The following is a 20,574-nucleotide window of genomic DNA, read 5'->3' as shown; positions in this document are numbered from 1 at the left end:
TATATTGCAGGTACCTATTAATGAATATTGGGAAATGAAATTTGACACTTTGTTTGGAACATATATAACAGTGTCATTATCCTTGGAAGATAAATCTCCATAGTTAGTACTTAGTAGTTACTAATTCTTATCCCATATTTCGTAAGAAAAACACTAAGGCTACCGTTGGGTGCCATTGCTGGCCAATTTTTATTTTTTTTATTTTTTTAAGCAAAAATTATTTAATATTATTATATTTTTTTATATTTTTTTAAAATATTAAAAATTATTAAAAAATGATTTGAAAACAAAAACAAAAAAAAAATATATTTTTTGGCCTAACGGTGGCTCCAGCAGTGCCTCTAGTACCATCCATTTCGTAATCGTATGTCCCAAAAGTTTCTAACTAGAGAGAAACCAATAAGTTAGCTATTATTATATATAGTTGTGAAGTGCATAAATACAACATAATTATTTTAAAAAATAGTTAGATCTGTTATTAAAAAATTAATTTTTTTCATATAAGTCTCATATTTATTATTATTTTTTAAATATTATACGGTACTTAAACACTCCATGACTATTAATATTATTTCTCAAGAAATAATTCCTAAATAAATAATAAAGTCAATGATCCTTACCGCCAAGACAAATAATAATAATTATAAAAATGAAGTGAATCCCTATCCCAACTAATTTTGATAGAACCGACAACAGGCTAATTTTGGTTTGAACTAGACAATTAGTGGAGTCCAAACCAAAGTTTTAAAAACAGTTTTGATTGATACAGTTAAAATTTATCGTGTTGAAACAATACTCAATACGGTGGAAGTAGATATTTCATACCAGGTTAAATACCAGTCATTTTGGTCAAATACTAGACAATACTAGCTGATTTTCGAATTTCGCCAGTCGAGAGAAATCACTTGGGGAAGGTTAATTAAAAGTGAATGGCAATTTAGTAATTAAGAGTGAACTCAAAGGACTTTTCGTAAATATGCTTTTCCAAAACTCAGCCTAAGGGACGTTTTTGGTTTTTATATTTTTTTTAAATCCTTTCCGTCATTCGTCAACTCTCTCTCAGAATTCTTCTTTAGATCTTCCTCGGATCTTATAAAAGAATAATCTTATAAAAAGTGTACAAGCAACCCCAACACATTGGTCTGTCTGTCAACTCTGGTTTAAATAGCTGATATGGTTCTGTCATCTTAGTAACATCACTGTGAGATAAATTTATCAATTATCACAGTTAAAAGTATTATTAAATTTTACAAATAAAAAATTTTATCCATTATCTTCGCACCTTAAATCACACATAATTTTTTTTAAAATTTTTTTGTCTTACCAAATATTTAATGTGTAAATGATGCATAGAAAAAATTAGTTAGTTTATAAAAAATAAAACTAAAAAAATTAAAAAATAAAATAAAATAAAAATAATTGTAATGTATGATGTATAAAAATAATGAGTAGCAAAACTTTATTTTGAAATATAGTTTATAGAATAATTTTACTTATCATCCCCACAAACCACAACCATACCTATTTTGATTTTTTTTTTCATTATTCCTATAACAAATATGTAGTATATAAATAATAAATAGAACAACTTAATTAGTTTAACAAGAATAAATCAAATAAAAAATAAAAAAAAAATATTAAAATATATAAATTATGTGTTGCGAGATGATGAATAGAATCTCTCTAGTTTATATATATATAATTAATTAATTTATATATATAGGAATGGCACCGATGCCGAAATATTTCATTCCAATGTCTCAACCGAAACAGTATTAAAAACTTTGGTCCAACAACTTCGCTTCTCCACGGTTCATTCACAAGACTGTACAAGGCTATTTTACGAAAATAAGGCCGTATTTCCACTATACTTGGAAATGTTTTTCCGGAAACAGAATGTGCTCACAACAAAGGATATGAAAACAATTTGTTATATTTATACTATGGACAACAAACACTTCAGTGTGCAGTATTCACAATGAGTACACTTTTTGGTTTCCTCTCGTTGTGCTGCTTGCTTCCTCCACAACGCAGACCTTTCAATCAAGATCACGTTGTTTCATGGAATACCATCACCTAATGAAGCCGATCCAATAAACGGCAAGTCAGAATGAATTGAGATTCAGGCAGCATAATTTGTTTCATTCCTATTTTTCCAGGACAAACAATTTTTTTCGGGGAAATTACAGTTTATGGCCACAAATCACCATCTATTTTGTCTCTCAGTCTTTCTCATTTTTGGTTCTTAAATTACCAAGTTGAAGAGCCAAACCCACACATATAGTGATGAGTATGCATGCATATATGTATATGAACGTATGTATGACTATGTATCTATGAATTAATAAAAATACTATGTATCTCTATGAATGTAATAGACAAACAAAGAGAAGAAGTTGTACCTTGCCACAAACTGGACAGCTTTCACTTCTCTCCATCCATTCATAAATGCAACCCAGGTGAAAATGATGACAGCACTTGGTCATTATCTTAGGGTTCTCTCGAGTATATTCTGCGCACCAAATGTAAGTTTAATAGTTAAAACCATGAAATTCTATACATCAAAAGATGAGCTTCATAAGAGTACATTTTCAAAGATAATTGGCCTGTTGAATATAACATGCACAAATCCACAAAACGTTGCTTAGGATTTCCAGATTGGCTTATATGCCCTCTGTCCTTGCTAAGGTAGAACTCTGTGTTGATCTTATAAAAAAAGTAGCACTCTGTATTGATATTTCTTTGCAATCAACAAATCTTTGCCTCCATCCTTCAAGCCCAATTAAGTAAAAAGATGAAAATTGTCAAGAGAGATGTAAACTGCATGAAACCATTCGTTCAGCATGCCTTAGTTTCCAGCTTACAGAAATTTACCCTTTTTGGTCAAGGCTGCTGAAGAAATTCTGACTTTGCCAATTCTAAATATTGTCTGAGAGAACAGCGATCCTTTTTTGAAAAATCACCTGCCAATTCTAAATCACCTCCCAATCCTGGTTCGGATTGGGAGGTGATTTCATCTTATCTCAACTCATTTCATCTCATCTTATCTCATTATTACAATTTTTTCAAATTTCCATATAAAATATAATAAACAATTCAACTTTTTCAAATTTCAAAACAATAATAATAATATTTTATTTAACTTTTATCTTTCATCTAAAACTATCTCATCTCATCTCCGAATCCAAACCAGGAACCCCACAAACTTCTGGTTCTGCAGAAAGGCACTGCCCAGTCTAGCTTTAGCATATTTTAGGACGTCTGTGTGTTAACAGGAAAGACACCATAATTATAGGTTTTCCACAATCTAAATGCGAATATCAAAATAAATTAAGACCCGTCAGGGTGCAGCCTAATGATAAAAGGTGGGGCTTGGGATGAGCTGTATATTCAAACATCCTGAATTTGATCCCGCACTATGAGTTCCCTCAAGTACCTGACACATGGTTCTGTATTTGGGGTTTGCTCCCCAAAAGTGGGCTTGAAAGGTCCTACTTTGGTGATGTTTCACGTAATAAAAAATAATAAGAATTGAAAAAAAAAATACCTTCGAGACATGTAGGACAAACGTCCTCATCTTCTGCTGTTGTAAAAAAGCTCCCCACTCCAATATTAGTATTTGCCTGTGAGAGTTTGAGTGAGGACCTAGAAAGATATTCTTTGGATCCATCTTCACAAGCAGATCCATTCCATTTGTCTCCTGAATTGAAAGATTCTGCATGATCTGCATCAACATCACTTCTTAGAGGTTCAGTCTCCTCATGTGAATGACTTGAGCTCTTCTCACGTCTTGAAAGCAGTCCATCCCGCTGCAAGCAGAAATATCTGGGGTCGGCATCGTAAGGTAGGGGCCTTGGAGGAGAGCGATACATGTCAGATAGAGAGTTGTCAAGAGAAGCTGCAGAAGTCAGAGACGCTGCCCCCTGAATAGATGAAGTAATGGAATGCACTTCCCCTCTTCTAAACAGTGATGTGTACTACATACAAAAAACAAAAACAAAAAGTTAAAGAAAATATATGCTTAGGCAGTTAAGAAATATTCTCATCATTTAATGTTAAAATCTTTTTGAGTGATTTAGGACTAAAATTTGCGTCAGTGTACTAGTGCTAAAACAAGCTTGACCTACAAACCCAGATTAACAAATGCTAGTGAAAATCCCAAAAATGAGAAGACACTTTAACATGTATTTGTGGTTCAAGCATACAAGTGCACGCCAAGACTAATGCAGTTAAAGAAAAACTTTCCACATGTAGACAATGCCGAGTTGTTTGTAAAAAGAAAATGGAATGTAGACACCTATTTGCACATAAAAGTTTTAGGTTTTGACAACATGAAAACAAACTAAAAGACCCCAACAGCAGTACATAGCAATGGAGGAAAAGCTCTCAATTAAGTAACAGAGTCGTAGCTGCAGGTTTTGACTTTTGTAACTCAACTTACAGGAAATAGAGAATTCACCAAAAAAAGGGGAACCTTAGATACATACCGCATTTAAAAGGTTCTGAACAAAGCAACTGAGACACATACAATTCCTATATACAGGCCTATTTGAATTCACATATTCTTCAAAACTGTCGGAACTCAAACAGCAACAGACAGCACCCATTATGCCAGCTGCAATCTCTTTCTTTTACTTAAAACCCTCCACAGCAACCCCCCAATCTCATCAACAGATACCAATTGTCATATGCATATATGTCGAGCTCAAAATGATCTTATAGCAGTAATTCTTCTACTTTGATAAATGAAGAACGAGAAAGGACGCTCTGCTTGCAGAAGTCCCACATCCCCCGCAAACCAGTACCCTCCCTCTTCAATTTAAAAATACGAATGCCTTAAGAGGTTTTTCTGGCTTGCTTATGGATAGATTTTATAACCTGTAGAAAAAGAAAATAATAGCATTAAACAATTATGCGAACCATAGAAATGAGAAAGAGCTGAAAACGCTGTCCTCAAACCAAATTGAAAACCGAAATAAGTATAATTCCATTTACAGAACCTAGAAGCCAATCTCTAATAATGCAATCGGAGCTCTCACAGTTGGTAGTATAATCAAAAATTTGCCATCACAATCTGTTTACTTCAATATACATGCACAGATGATAAAGTATTTTTTGGTGTTCGATTGTAGCTGTATTGCCATAAACCAACAATCGGTGCAAAATTTATAGATCAAAAGGGGAAATACGAGAAAACTTTTTGCCGTCCAAGTTTCCACTTTTTTAGTGTTTCCCTTCAATTTAACCAAAAATTCTTCCTTTCGTTGCTAGGAATGATACCACATCGTCCAATAGGAAAGGTCACACAAAAACAAAGACGATTATTATGCTTATTGCACAATCGGACGACATGCAATTAAGGCAAAACACATGTATTATATGAAAAGACACCGACTTTTGGAAAAAGGATAAATCCTATCAGAAGAAAATGATCGACCCAGATAAACACGACAAAAGTTTCAAAACAAGAGAAACCCATTGGAGATTATCAAAACCAAAGAACCAAAAACAGGAAGAATGAAATAGAAAATCACAAGTAATAGAGGGAGAAATAAATCGATGAAAGAAAAAGTCAATAAATTTACCTTCAGGAAGCTGACTGGAGGGAGAAGAAAGATGTTATCTTTATCTAGCTTTAATTGTTGATTGGGCTCGGATTAGGTGCTACGAAAATCTGATACTAAAAATGGGTTTTGTGCCATTTTGCGCGTTCGAGAAGACCTGTGAAAGCGCGGAATAAAGCTCTCACATGTTTTTCTCTATCTCTATCCCTGCCGGTGGTTGGACAATTATGAGGAATCTAATCCAACTTTACTAAATTAATATTTAAAAGGAGATATATATATATATATATATTTTACTTTAATCTGGCATGCTTTTTCACATTGAGATAATGATTTGAATTCAGGCTTGGCAGTAGCATACGGTTCTAACGTGTTAGTTCGTAGAGGAAATGGGCACATTTGAGGTTATCTTGTATTATAATCAGAAAACTATTATTAAGGGTATTCGGCTTCTCTTTGATCACAAGTTCTAAATACAAATATTAATATAATATTTATAAGAAAAATTATAGAACGCGTTTGAAAATCTTTTTCAATCCATACGTACCAACCTTGGATGGAGGGGAAGACATTGTAAATTTTATTTATTCGTCCAACTGTAGGGTTATTATTTACTGTATATAAATTTAAAATAATTTGTGAATTTCAATTTTTTTAAAAATATTTGATATTTATGAAGGACTGGCTCAATACTTTTTGAGGCTTTAGGCTAAAATTTTGAATGAGGTTTTTTTTTAATAATTTTAAAAAATAAAATTTAATAAATTTATTTTTATTTTAACATTACATTTTTATTTAAAAATAACACCTATAGTTTTGCAAAGTAAAATTAGTGATTAAGATTTTATACCACATTTTTAACTAATAACTAATTTTACTAGAAAATTTTTTATTTAGAGAGGATTTTATCAAATCTAGTTTTACAATACGTGCTTTAGACTCTTAAAGTCTGTTAGGAAACACAATTCTTTTTTAGGTATTCTCAACTATCTTTAAATTTAACTTTTTCTCTCTCATTTGACAAAATTCAATAAAATATCTTAATTCAAACTATTTTACTACTATTAACAGATATTTTAAAATATTCTTAGTATCTAATTAATAAGTCTTAAAAGTAATTATTATCATTATTTTCAATTAAGTTCTATCAACAACCTATACATTTAGGAAAAAGTGGACCTTTGCCTCTTCAAATGATTATACTACAAATTTTATGAACACTCAAAATTTAAATTTTGCTATTTATAATTTTTACATTATATATTAAATTACTAATGACAAAAGAAAAGTATATTTTTAGAATGATAGTATCTGAAATAATTATTATGTGTGATATTTTTTAAACTAACAATGATATAATATATATTTAATATTTTTGATGTTCTCTCATTAAGTTAATTAATTTTTTAATTAAATTTTTTTCTTTTTAAAAAATTATATTTAAATTTTTTGTTTTTAGGCCCTTTTCTACTGGAGGCGTTAGGCAATTGCTTAACTTCCATAAGGAAAGAGCCAACTCTATACTTATATATTTAAAAATTGTATCTAATATGCCTGGTTTTTAATTGATAAGTAGAATAATTGATTATTTTAATAAGAATAAAACTCAAAAAAATTTTAAAAATAAAAAATTATGTGGTGTGTGGTGTATGAGACTTATGAATAGCAAAACTCTTCTTAACAACATTGTGGAACACTTAAAATTTGTTTGGAAATAGATCTCATTTCATAATTCTATCTATCTCTTTCTCAAATATGATTCAAATACAAAATCTTTAAACTAATTATTACAATGTTTTCAAATTAATCATTACAATTTTTCCATACTTTTAAATAAAAAATAAAAACAATTCAACTTTTTTAAATCATTAAATAAAAATAATATTATAAAACTATATTCTAACAATATTTTAATTTTATAATATTTTTTATTCAATCTTTTTTCTCTCATTTTTCAAAATTAAAAAAATATTTAACTCAAACTATTACATTAGTATTCATAAACTATCTTATTACCATCTCATCAAAGAAGAGATGAGATGATATTAGACGATTTTAGATAAAAGATTAAAATTGAATAAAATATTATTAAAATATTATTTCTTTAATATTATTATTATTTTAAAATTTGAAAAAATTGCATTATTTATTATATTTTGTGTGTATATTTAAAAAAATTATAATAATGAGGTAAGATGAGATAAAATACTTTACGAATCCAAACGAGATTTGTCTCATTCAGTTACACCATTTAGATGACATGTTTTATTAAAAATTGAATAAAATATTATTATAATATTAATTTTATTTTAAGATTAAAAAAATTAAATTATTTATTATATTTTATATAAAAAATTTATAAAAATTATAATAACAAGAAAAAATAGTTTAGATTTGAATATCAATCTAAATCCCAAACGAGCACTTACATCAGCTATCACTGAAGCGTTAGTCTTACGTAGACTTCACACGATAACAACTAAAAACGGAGCAAACGGTTTGAATTTTGCACGTTGTAACAGATAGCAGACAATGGTGGGAATAAAGACGATTGGTACATTTCATTTCAGTTCCTTACATCCTCTCCTGCCTTCGCCGGCCGCTCCACACCCGTCTTTCCCTACCCTCTCTCTATCTATACATAGATCTCACTTCAGCCCAATTTGGTGAAACTCTCGGTTGTTTTGTTTTCCCCAAAGAAATGCAGATCTCTTCCTGCTCGGTGGCCCAACCGGAGGCCATACTGGAGTGGCTCCAAAAGGAGATGGGTTACCGACCCTTGGGTCCGTACAGCGACTCGAGCGGCAAGTTACAGTTGCCCTGAATAGACTCGCTTCGCAGGATTTGCCGCGGGAATATGATCCCGGTCTGGAATTTCTTGATAGCCCGCGTGAAGTCGGCGAAGACGGCGGAGAACATTCGTAGGAACATTACGGCTCATGGCGGTGGTGGTAGCGGTAGCGGCTGCGGCAGTGGCAAAGAGGAGGTTAGGGGTAGAGGGAGGAGGAAGGAGAAGTTGCCCGTGGAAGAGGGATTGGGTGTGGCGGATACGAGGGAGGCAGCGTTGCAAGAGAGGGAATCGGCGGCCAAGGAGGTGGAGAGGTTGGGGCAAATCGCGAGGAGACAGAGGAAGGACTTGAGGGCCAAGATGCTTGAGGTTTCGAGAGAGGAGGCCGAGCGCAAGAGGATACTTGACGAGCGTGCCAATTACAGGTTCAGTCACTCGTAAAACCGATGACAATGTTTAATTCTCTATCTGTTTGTTGACTTTCTGCGATTTACGCTGTTCTAGACGAAATTGTGGAAAGAAATGTGAATTCGATATTAGGATCTGGTGTTTTAATGTGGAAATAGCTGAAGAAATTGTACCTGAATTGTATTTGTCCTTTTTATTCGAGGGTCATGCACATTGCAAAGTTTATGTTAGTACCCATATTTTTCATGTTTTAAAGACCAAAACTTGGTTGCTAGAAAGTACAAAGTTTATTGAATAGATGAGCAGCATAAGGATGAATACCCTACATGGCATTGCATAGGTCTTTTCTCGGGAAGTGCGTTAATGATACAACAGGATGATTTTTTGTCATTGTATATTTTTACCAAGTAAGATAATTTTTAAAATCCAACGGTGTTATCGAAGTACACGTGGAGTATACATTAGAAACATCTAATTATAAAGTGTAAGAAGATTAAAAAAAAAAAAATCAGAAGACAAAAACTGGAAGGAACTAAAGAAAGCTGCCATCCAATGGTATAGAGAGGAAAAAGAGCCTTATTTCTTGTCATTGTCTTTTCATAATTTGTTAATTAACTTCAATTTTAACAAAGCCTTATACTGAAACTATCTGGGATCGGCATCATTTCCTTTTTACACCTACTCTACAAGCAATTGATCTTCTTCTTGGTAACTTTATTAAAAAAACACATTATCAAGATATCAATTCTAGTGGCCCTTTTTAGGCTAGCCATCATCTTTGTATTTATTTATAATTTTACTTGTATTTATTGAGTCTTGATTCTAGATGCTTAGAAATGACTAAGTTTGATGGCTACATTCTCAAGAATAAATCTTTTTGGATATATACATTCAATTGATGTGGATTGCATTGATCTATGAAACTTGTGGCCTTTACATCGTGAACAGATTTTGCATGAGGGTTGATGGTATGACAAGACTGCTAGAGCATATATTGGTTTACACATAATGCAGGTACAAAGAAGTATTGTTGAAGGCTTATGAGCAACAGTGTGACGAAGCCACAAACATATTTGCAGAATATCACAAACGTCTTCATTACCATGTCAATCAAGCAAGGAATGATCAGAGGCTGAGTGATGACTCTTCAGATGAAATAAGTAACAGCTTTAGTGCAAACAGTGAAAAGGAAGCTGTTTATTCAACTGTTAAGGGAAACAAGTCTGCAGATGAGTGATTCTTATTGAGACGAATTGTGAAAGAAATATCCGAAAGGCATGTGAATCTCTTGCAGCGCATTTGATTGAAAAAGTACGCAATTCTTTTCCTGCTTACAAAGGAAGTGGTATTCATTTGAATCCTCAATTGGAAGCAGCCAAGCTAGGCTTTGATTTTGATGGTGAAATACCTGATGAGATTAGAACTGTTATAGAAAATTACATGAAGAGTACTCTTCAAATGCTTCAAACAGTTACTGCATACACTCTAAGGTTGAAAACTCTGATTTCTAGAGAAACTGAGAAAATTGATATTAGAGCTGATGCAGAAACTTTAAGGTATTATTATGCTTTCCTGTTTTGCATTTGTACCTCTGTGACTCAACCAACTCTTTGTTCTACTTTGTCAATGTTCGACTATAGTTGTTCAGTCAGGGGTATATAACTAAACAGACAAATGTCTGTGACGAGATTGTTACTTGCAATATTTTTCTACCATCGATTTTAACCATTTCTGTTATTTTCTACCATAGATTTTAACCATTCCCGTTAGAAAATAATTCGCTCAGGGTCTTCTTGAATGGTCATTTATGGTGCCTGTGATATAGATATATTGGTTGGCTTATTATTAGGAAACCTTGTTTGAGAAAAGAACTTACGTGTTTCAGTTTTAAATAGATGACCAAGCCTAGTTGGTCCTATACCGTCATTTCTATGTTTTACTATAAGCCACCACCCTTTACCGCAATGCTTGGAGCCGGTTTTGAGAGCTTGAATGCACTATTAGATGATGTTGTTCCGTGTACTTTGGCTACGGCTATTATTATATCTGGAGTTGATGTTTTAGAAGTTATTACTTTGGCAACAATGTCAACTCAAGGCTCTTTGAAGTATGTTCATTGGTTGAAGGTCCTTTACTGGATTTATTATTTTCTTTGGCCAATAATTAGCTTTGTGGGTCTTAATCCAATTTTTAACACCCTAGGACTTGTATCTTCCATTTGTTACTCTTTTGTGAGACACAGGGTCTATTTTTTGTCAACATGCATTTTTTTTTTTTTTTGAGTCGATAAACAAGATTTTATTGATCAAAAGAATAGGCAAAAGTCCAAGTATACGGGACATATACAAGAGCAACGCCTAAGCGTGCTTAGTTTAGAGATACAAGGAAGTCAAAAACGAAAATGGTGTTTATGAGTTTAGATTACTACTGAAGAAGGGGTTAAAAACAAAAATGGTGTTTATGAGCCTAGTGGAAAAGTTATCCCAACTATAGAAATTCAAGTTTGATTTTAGTATAGGATGTCTTTTTGGCATTTTTGGCTCTTAAATTGTCAAGTTTAAGAGCCAAACACACATATAGTGATGCGCGCGCGCGCGTGTGTGTGTGTGTGAGAGAGAGAGAGAGAGAGAGAGAGAGAAGAAGAAGAAGTTGCCATCATGGGGATATGTTTAAAGTGGCATGTTTATTCATTTGCGATATTTAATTGTTCTGGCATGATTTGTTACTTTATTTGACTTGTTTCGCCTTTGTTTCCTTTTGTCCGATAGTGATGCTTCCTTGTTTTCCCTGACTCTTCAGATTAAATAGATGTTTCACTGGTATTATGATTTTCAAAATTCTTGTGGTGGAATTCATGGTCTTTTTTGTCAATGTGTAATCACCTTTTAATGGGCCAATACGTTTTTATTGCTTAATATGAGAACAATACAGTTATGGATACATCTTCTACTGATGTGAACTCACCATTACACTATCAGCTTTATGGTAATGGAACCATTGGAGGAGATGTACATTCTAGAGGAACTCAAAATCAACTTCTTGAAAGACAGGTTTCCTTTTGAGTTTTCATTTTAATTTAATTTTATTTTTTCTGCATAATTAACATATTAGATCTTTCTTATCTGGTGGACCTGTAAACTTCTTTGTTTTCCTCTCTTCGGACTTTGACTTTTTATATTTATCTTCTACGGGTCACCTAATAATGTAAGTAGTCATGTTCCTTTATCTAATCTTATCAAGTTTAATTCTCTCCCTCTTATTTTCTAATATTCATTTGAACTCCCGTGTACCTGGCCTATGCCTAGTTCTCATCAATAAAATCCTTATTTACTGATTGAAAAAAAAAAAAAAGATCGTTTGAATTTATTTCCAATGATAAACGTTTTTTTAATTTTTTTAATCTATCGAGTGTAAGCTCCCTTTTTTTCCTCAATGCCAAATGGGCTTTTAGAGCTAGACACTGGCACCTTTTCCTAAAGACGGTTTTGATTCAATCATTCAACTATGTGCGCTCTGACTTTTTGTTCTTTTCGTTTTCTGATTTCTGTTCAGTTAATGTTGTTGGGAAGTTTAACTCATTCTGGTTTTTTGGTTGTTCATAGAACGCTCATGTTCAACAATTTTTGGCTACTGAAGATGCACTGAATAAAGCTGCTGAAGCTAGGGACTCAATTCAAAAACTTGTAAAACGTTTGCATGGAAGTAGTGATGCAGTTTCTTCACATTCATTTAGTGTTGGAGGTACATCACAGAATATGGGTAGTCTTAGCCAATTCGAGGTAAGCCGGTAGATCTTATGGGTTTCAGTTTCTGTTCAACAATAATATGGATGGATCATTGCCATGGTTAGAGGTTATTTACTCATCTTTGTTCTTCTGTATTTTCTTGTTTAGAATAATGTATTTTACTCAACTCAACTCAGTTCAACAAAGCCTTTAGTCCCAATTAGCTTCAGGTTAGCTCTGTGAGTCCTCATCAAGTGATTGGAGTTGGCCACATTTATTCTATGCTAGGTTCTATCCTATCTAAAAGATGCTCTCTTCTGCCTTCTAATTCAACATATCCTTCTTCACGATTTGTCAACTTGAATTATATCACTCTGAATCATTGGGCCATTCTATTATCTGTGGGTTGGTACAGTTTGAGGTTTGGTCAAAGGAACGGGAAGTTGCTGGGTTGAGGGCAAATTTCAATACACTAATGGCTGAAGTACTGTGCTTGAATAAATTACGTGCAGAAAGGAAAGAAGCAGAAGATTCTTTGAAAAAGAAATGGAAGAAGATAGAAGAATTTGATGCTCGTAGATCTGAACTCGAAATGATATATACTGCTCTTCTCAAGGCTAACATGGTAAGATACGTCAAATTTCTGGTAAAACCAGTCCTTTTTTTAGGCACTTTTAGTTTTGGGGAATATTTTTGTTGTCTTATAAAAGTTCGAGGATCTACTTTACTTTTGAATGGCATTTAAGAATTTGTTTTCCTTTTAAATGGGGTGATCAGAGAAAATATACGCTGTCAATGGAACTGCCATTTTAAGCACAATTTTATTATTAAATGGGATACCATACTTCCACTTTCCATAATTGTGTAATGGCCAATGGCACATCTTTGGTGATGGATCTATTGGTAAATTATAGTTTTAATTGATGCTGGAAGAAGGCAGGAAGGGATAAAAGAAAGTGCATTCTGTTTGAGAAATTATATCCAACATGTTTAGTATCTTAGGCAATATATTCATGTAGTGAAAGTAGAATATGGATTTAATTTGGAATTTATGGCTGTTATTTCCACAAGTTAAGTGACAAAGTGAATAATTTTTTTCTTCATAAGATTCTTCAGGTGATTTCATTAATCTTGTAGGATGCTGCTGCATTCTGGAATCATCAACCACTAGCTGCAAGGGAGTATGCATCAAGCACTATAATTCCAGCATGCGCAGTCATGATGGACATTTCAAATAGTGCAAAAGATCTTACTGAAAAAGAAGTTTCTGCTTTCTATCAAAGTCCAGATAATAGTATCTACATGCTTCCATCGACCCCACAGGTATGTCAGCTATGGTAGATAATGTTATCATGTGATTTATTTAAGTATTATAGTGAGTCTGTTGGCAGTCTTAGGTTTTGCTAATTACTAGTTTGATTTTTTTCATTGTTCCTTTCACGATAGTTGAATTCGCTCATATGATTTTGGGGGGAGAGAATTGGCTGTTGGAATCTATTTTTAATGACCAACTGCTGGAATCTGATGGAAGTAAAGGGAGCTAGATTTTGTTGAAAAATCGATTGCTTGTCACATGAGCTTAAGGATCAATAATATTTGTTTATTATTTTATATTTATCAAAAAAAAAATATTTGTTTATTATTTTACCTTTTGTGCATTCATTTAAATGTGCAATAGTATAATTATAACTATTGTACTGAACGTGGCATTTTGCCTATTCTTTTGAATATATCTTCTTACTTTTCTCAAAAAAAAAAAAATTATAACTAGTGTTTTGTGCATAAAGGAATGTGCATTAAGAGGTGCTGCATGTTAAGGCAGTTGTGTCTGTATGGTGCTATCTATGTTTCTGATTGCCATCTTAGCACGAGTTATTGCAAATGCTACTTGACATAAACGTTATTAAACAAAATGCACCTCATCCCATGTTGAAAATGATGAAAAACAGCAATCCCAAAAGCTTTAAACTGTTGGGATAAAGCTTTTGGGAAGTGAACCAATTTGTCTTTCAAGCTTTATGACATGAACACTTAGGGCTTGTTTGGATGATTAGAATATCCCAGAATATCTGTGAATAGTAGTGAAATGGTTTGAGTTAAAAATGTTTTATTGGGTTTTGGGAAAGGACAGAGAGAAAGTTGAATAAATATATTATAAAGTTAAAAATTGTTTGAACATAATTTTTGGTTTGAAGTTTGAAAATTTTGTATTGTTTTTTGAGTTTTATTTGGAAGTTTGGGGAAGTTGTAATTGATTAGATGAAAAAGTTGAAAGATTTGAAATTGGAAAAGTGTTTTGTGTTTGTTGTGTTTGAGTGATGTTTGGGAAGAAAATATCTAAGAATACCTTGGTACACAAACAAGGCCTAACACCAACCCTCCTGACTCCCCCCCTTTCACATAATGTCATGAAACAGTTCCATGACTTGTGCCCCCAACTCAAACAAAATGCACCTCATCCCATGTTGGAAATGATGAAAACTAGCTATCCCAAAAGCTTTAAGCTGTTAGGAAGACACTAACCACCCCCCCCCCCCCCCTCTCTTCTCTTCTCCCCCTTTTTCACATTATGTCATAAAACAGTACCATGACTTGTATCCAACTTAAGTTTCTAACTAGTAGGCAAAGAAGCCGAACTAGTTAGTAATACTATACCAAATACACATCTTGATGTTTTCTAGGACTCATCTCTAACAATAATTTATTATCAGAACTCCTTTACCTGCTAAATACTAAATTACAAGGGTAAAGTTTTGAGCCTCACTTTGAATTGGTGACACCTGCTGAAATTGGAATGACACAAAGACGCTTAGCATGACCCCTGTGTAACAATGACTTGACAAATCTAGGATTGATATTTTCATGGATGATTGATGAAGTATGTCCAAGGAACTGATGTTTTGAACTATTTCTGACCTATTGTCTGCAGTGCAGTAATTGCCTGTCTCTTTTGTAGTCTTCTTGAAAATTGAAACCCATTATTCACTGGATCTCACCAATAAAGTCTTGCAGGGTTCAATTCCGTATAGACAGTCAATTATTTGATCCGTGGAGACTCAAGTTGGATGTTGATAATGATGTTGCCGCCTAATATAAATGGATTTCCTGATAACTAATCAGACAGATCTGGGCACTAAGATATCCCTTATGGCATCATTGTCTGAAATAGCCCAGCCTCCTAGTGTGCTTATCATGTTTGCAACTGCTTTTTTTCTTGGGTTTAAATTTTTTTCTACTTTAGAGGTCATGAAAATATTTCTCTGCAGCTTGCATCTATAACCTGTAGGACTTATTTTCCAGTAATTTTGCATCAGGCCCTCTTGGAATCCATGGGTGCCAATGGATCCACTGGACCTGAAGCCGTCGCTGCTGCTGAAAAGAATGCTGCTCTTCTGACTGCAAAAGCTGGTGCCAGGGATCTATCTGTAATTCCATCAATATGCCGGATTTCTGCTGCGCTTCAATATCATTCTGGTGAGTTTTTGACCATCGACATAGAATGGTAATGCCATGGAGTACATAAAAAGACCAATTGCCTCCTTGGGTGTTTTGGTTCTTTGATTATTTCTTTTTATACTGAAAATGGAGAAAACCCAAAAAGAAAAGAAAAATACTTCCTTTCAAGCATGGTAAATGAGTTCCTGATCATTTAAAGTCTTACACGCTATTTAAATAAATTATTTTAGGGCAGATAAAATTGATTTCAGTCACTTGATCTTATGTATAGCCCAAACCTACTAGCCCTGAAAAACCAATCTTAATGGAAGTAAAACCCCACTTAGGTTTTCATTGAAATAATGGGTGTGCAACCTGCCATGTTTGTGTTTTTCAACTCGTATTCCTTAGATTAGTTGTGTGGCATACTAACAAAGAAAGAGATTATTCATATGGTGTGGAATGCCCACATGATAGGTGTATTTTCAGTCCCTACCTAATTCTTGTTTTTATCACCAACTAATAACTTGTGCTCTATAATTAATTAGGCTTGGGGGGTTCAGATGCTAGTTTATCATCAGTATTGGAGTCTCTCGAGTTCTGTTTGAAACTTCGTGGTTCTGAGGCTAGTGTGTTGGAAGACTTGGCAAAGGCAATAAATTTAGTTCGTATACGGCAAGAACTTGTTCAAAGTGGTCATGCATTGCTGAACCATGCTTACCATGCTCAACAAGAATATGAAAGGTGAGCCTGAAATGTTCTTCTAGCTGATAAATGCTATTATTATTATTATTATTATTTTTTTTTTTTCCTGTCAGTTTCTCCCTCATGGAAGTTAGTCTTCTCAATCATATTGCATATCAACCCCTAGGGGTTGGCTTAAGTGGTCAAGGCCTTGTTCTTTTTAGTATGCTCCCTCCAGGTCTAAGGTTCAAATCCTCTTGAGTGCAAACAATTCTTAGGGGCCATCGGACTAGGAGATTTTCCCCTTGAATTACCCGAGGCCCACTTGTGGGAGACTCCTTGCCGAGGGCTTGTGCACCTCCGGGATTAGTCGAGACGCTTTTCTTGGACAGATACCTAGTGCCAATCAAAAATGATATTGCATATCGTTTGAACCACCAATGACCAAGCAACATCTTTTACTGATCTGCTGTGTTTCATTTGTGTTGCTGCTTCAACCTTTTGCTGACTGTGCATCTTTTAGGAGATGCGTTTAAGGTCTTTCTAGTCTTAGTTCTTTCCCTTTTCTTCATCTTACATGTACCACGCGTGCATAGCTCTTGTGCCATTTTGGAAATCGATCTGCATTATTGAGCTATACCACTCAGGAAGGATCACATGTGCATTGTAGTACCTGTGACTTGACTTCTCTCTCTCTCCCTCTCTCTCTCTCTCTCCCCCTTCCCCTTCCTTTCACCACTCCCAAATGTAAATAAACATGTTGGTTGAGTTTCTTATTTATATAGTTTTTCTAAGTTTTGTGAATGATTTGTTTCAGAACTATCGACTACATTATGCAGGACAACAAGTTATTGTTTGAATATGGCTGCTGAACAAGAAAAAATGTCACGGAGAAATGGTTGCCTGAGCTTAAGACTGCAGTTTTGAATGCTCAAAAGTCCTTGGAAGATTGTAAATACGCTAGGGGATTGGTAAGCAAATCACTTTTCATCATGACTAAAGTTAATCAACTCTAGCAAACACTTTCTATATGCGCGCCCCCCCCCCCCCCCCCCCCCCCCCAACCCCCCCCCAACAAAAAAAAAGAAAGATAAAAGATAATGTTAGCTTTGGTATAGGGGTTGGGTTGGGTTGCGTAATAGATACTCTTATTGATAAATTCTCAAATAACATGTTGGTTGTAGACAAAAGGATATCGAGTTATGAACTACTCAAAGTTTTAGACAACATATGTGCTCCATCCTAAGTTTTTTGTGATATTCAAATCTCTAGGCATGCTGTTTCAAGAGTATCTGATTGCTTTTCCTTGGAGTTTGTTTGAACTCAGAACATTATTATTTATTTGCATCTGGTTCATGTGCCAATCCTGTTTTCTGTAGATTTTTTGGATGACAGGTCATAGATAGATCTTAATGAGAATGGCTGTTTTTCAAATTGTTAAGGCAAGAGAAAAAATGATTAATTCCAAGTACAATAATCTCAAATTCAAATAGTTAGCATTCCTGTTCATCCTGGTAAATTACTGAGAATACTGTTTTGGAGCCTTCTTTCTCTTGAGGCCTCATATGCAACTATATCTTCCTTAAGCACTTCAAATGATACATGCCAGATCAACATTCCTGAGTCTGGGTCTCAGGTAACCACTAACTATCCAAGTCCCCACATGTTTTCTGAAGCTTGATGCCTATATCTTTGGAAAATAGCTTAGTTTGTAATTTTTTACAAGTGATTTGCTAGACTGGTAATCTAGGTCAATGCTTCTTTGGTAAAAATGGCATCTCCACACTAGATACGCAATGGGTTGAGCAAAATATCACAGGATCAGTCTCGTATGTGTGCATGAGTAAACGTTAGGGAGGAAAAGAAAATTATTATTTTTATGTTCCTGATGTTAGTATGTTGTACTGGAGCTATCATCACGGTGCCAACGGGTGGTCATATAAATCCTTGATTTTTATTTTTTATTTTTACTTTCTGGGTTATTTTATTTTATTTTCCTTCTTATTAGTTTTTTTAATTTTTTTGTTTTATGACATGACACTGCAGCTTGATGATTGGTGGGAGCAGCCAGCGTCAACTGTTGTTGACTGGGTGGTGGATGGCCAAAATGTTGCTGCTTGGCATAATCATGTTAAGCAGCAGCTTCTTGCGTTTTATGATAAGGAGCTCTTGTGAGTGATTTTTTTAGGCTACGATGTAACAGTTGGGGCCTCATTTGTAGTTTGACATACGGCTAGGCCAATCTAATTTTGTACATGATGGCCCTCCTCCTCGGGGAGATCATTTTTTTTTTTTTGTATTATAGGCTATTCAATAGTGTTGGTTTTCGGGTGGTTTATTATCCCTTTTCGGGGGCTTGATTAGTGCCATGTAATCTTAATCTTAGCGATATGTGTTTGTAATTGATTGTTTGACATGGCTATAGGTGAAGTGGAATGCATAAAGATATTAACAGCTCTACTTCTTTGTACTTCTATTGAGTGCATACAATCTTTAGGACCATCGGATTGGGAGATTTTTTTTTTTTAAATCACTCAAGTGTACTTGCAAAAAACTTCTTACCGAGGATATGTGTACCCTCGGAATTAGTCAGGACTTTATTCTATAACACCCGGAGTCAATTAAAATAAAAAAAATTTCATTATACTATAGTTTCTGGTTGATTTATGTTAATTGGAAGCAGTCTGCTGCTCAATGGCACCAAAATCGTTTATACTTTATACCTCTGTCAAGGTCATATAAACAAGCCTGGCATTGATAACTTTAAGGTTTAATGGTAAAACTAGTATGGTAGAACGAGGGACCCTCTCTCTCTAGTTTTAAAACTTCTCCCTTCTCTCTAAAACACCCACCAATGTATCTCGGCTGGAGGGGGTGGGAGCTTCGGCTCCCTTCCCCCTCCCTCCATCTCCCCGCCTCCCTCCCCCTCCCCCCTCTGTTTTCGTGTTTTGTTTTTTGTTTTTCAGGCCAAATAAGGAAATCGAAAATCTGGAAGAATCTGACGACCACCGACCAACACGCGCCCCTCCATGGCGTTACCTAGCCATCGCTCTTCAAGTCCACCAAATACGGTGCCAAACGGAGCGGAGAAGGGCCCGCGCGCGCAGGTTAAATTTTTTCAGCGTTCCGGCGCGTGGCTCTCACGCGCCACCGGGAATCCCTCTGCCGACGCCACGAGCGGCGTTTCTGGAGCCTATGAGTAGGGGACTACCAAGATCTGCTGTCGGTTTCCTTCTAGCGTGGCGCGTGTACGGCATGCGCTACAGTACTCACTGGCTCACTGGTTTTTCATGTACAGTGATTCCAGTATTTTTTTGTTTTGTTTTGTGTCTTGTCTTTTATTTCCAAAAAATAAAAACTCAAAAAATAGTGTCATCGGACTTTTGTCCGGATGGAATAGTCCCCCCCTCCACTTCACGGTGCTTGGTGGGGTTGGTGTCCCATATTCCGTTTAGTCAGATATGGGGATTTGGTAACTCTATCATTGATAGAGTTGAGCTGTCTCTTAGACTTACGTCTTTAGAGGTTGGCGTCTGGACTAGACCATGTCAACCACATTAGTGTGTTGAGAAGCTATTAACGTTTGTAACTGGCTTGTTGTTTTAAGTCAAAGTTGTATGTCCTCTTTAATGAATGGATGTGATCTGTTATTAAAAAAAAAATGGTAAAACTAGTACATGAATTTTTCTACGTGTTTTCAATTGGATCTCAGTTTTTAATTTTGTCAAATTAATACTTGAACTTCAAAGAATTTTTTTTTTTCAAATAGGTAGGTACAGATGTACTGAATTGCAAGTTTCTTAAAATTTTAGGTATTAATTTTGCAAAAGGTGAAAACTCAAATATTAATTTTGCAATTAACCCAAACTTTAATGTAGTTATGACTGATCAAATTCCTCTAATGTTTTCATGGGCGTCTTAGTCATTAAAGTGATTCTCCCAAATAAACATTCATTGTTTTAAAATTCAA

The 20,574-nt window shown here is 34.5% G+C and overlaps 1 protein-coding gene, 1 non-coding gene and 1 pseudogene across 3 annotated transcripts; 2 read left to right on the top strand and 1 right to left on the bottom strand.

Moving 5' to 3' along the window:
• Positions 1-1,773: 1,773 nt before the first annotated feature.
• Positions 1,774-5,804, bottom strand: LOC122308041 (E3 ubiquitin-protein ligase At3g02290-like). Of its 2 annotated transcripts, none has more exons than XM_043121200.1 (5): positions 5,586-5,804; positions 4,488-4,878; positions 3,548-3,977; positions 2,403-2,512; positions 1,774-2,076 (listed from the first exon to the last, which is right to left on the bottom strand). In XM_043121200.1, exons 2-5 carry the CDS (start codon positions 4,605-4,607, stop codon positions 2,050-2,052), a joined length of 687 nt encoding a protein of 228 aa, XP_042977134.1. In that variant the 5' UTR covers positions 4,608-4,878; positions 5,586-5,804; the 3' UTR covers positions 1,774-2,049. The 2 variants fall into 2 exon arrangements, with proteins under 2 accessions (XP_042977134.1, XP_042977135.1); XM_043121201.1 differs by lacking the exon at positions 5,586-5,804 and adding an exon at positions 5,001-5,492.
• Positions 5,805-8,025: 2,221 nt separating this feature from the next.
• Positions 8,026-19,064, top strand: LOC122307627 (annotated as a pseudogene).
• Positions 15,245-15,349, top strand: LOC122308671. Its single transcript, XR_006242184.1, has one exon. It is a non-coding gene; the product is annotated as a U6 spliceosomal RNA (small nuclear RNA).
• Positions 19,065-20,574: the final 1,510 nt, after the last annotated feature.

The sequence above is a fragment of the Carya illinoinensis genome, chromosome 4 (assembly GCF_018687715.1).
Source record: "Carya illinoinensis cultivar Pawnee chromosome 4, C.illinoinensisPawnee_v1, whole genome shotgun sequence".
In the NCBI taxonomy this organism is placed as follows: domain Eukaryota; kingdom Viridiplantae; phylum Streptophyta; class Magnoliopsida; order Fagales; family Juglandaceae; genus Carya; species Carya illinoinensis.
This window is presented reverse-complemented; position numbering and strand designations above follow the sequence as displayed.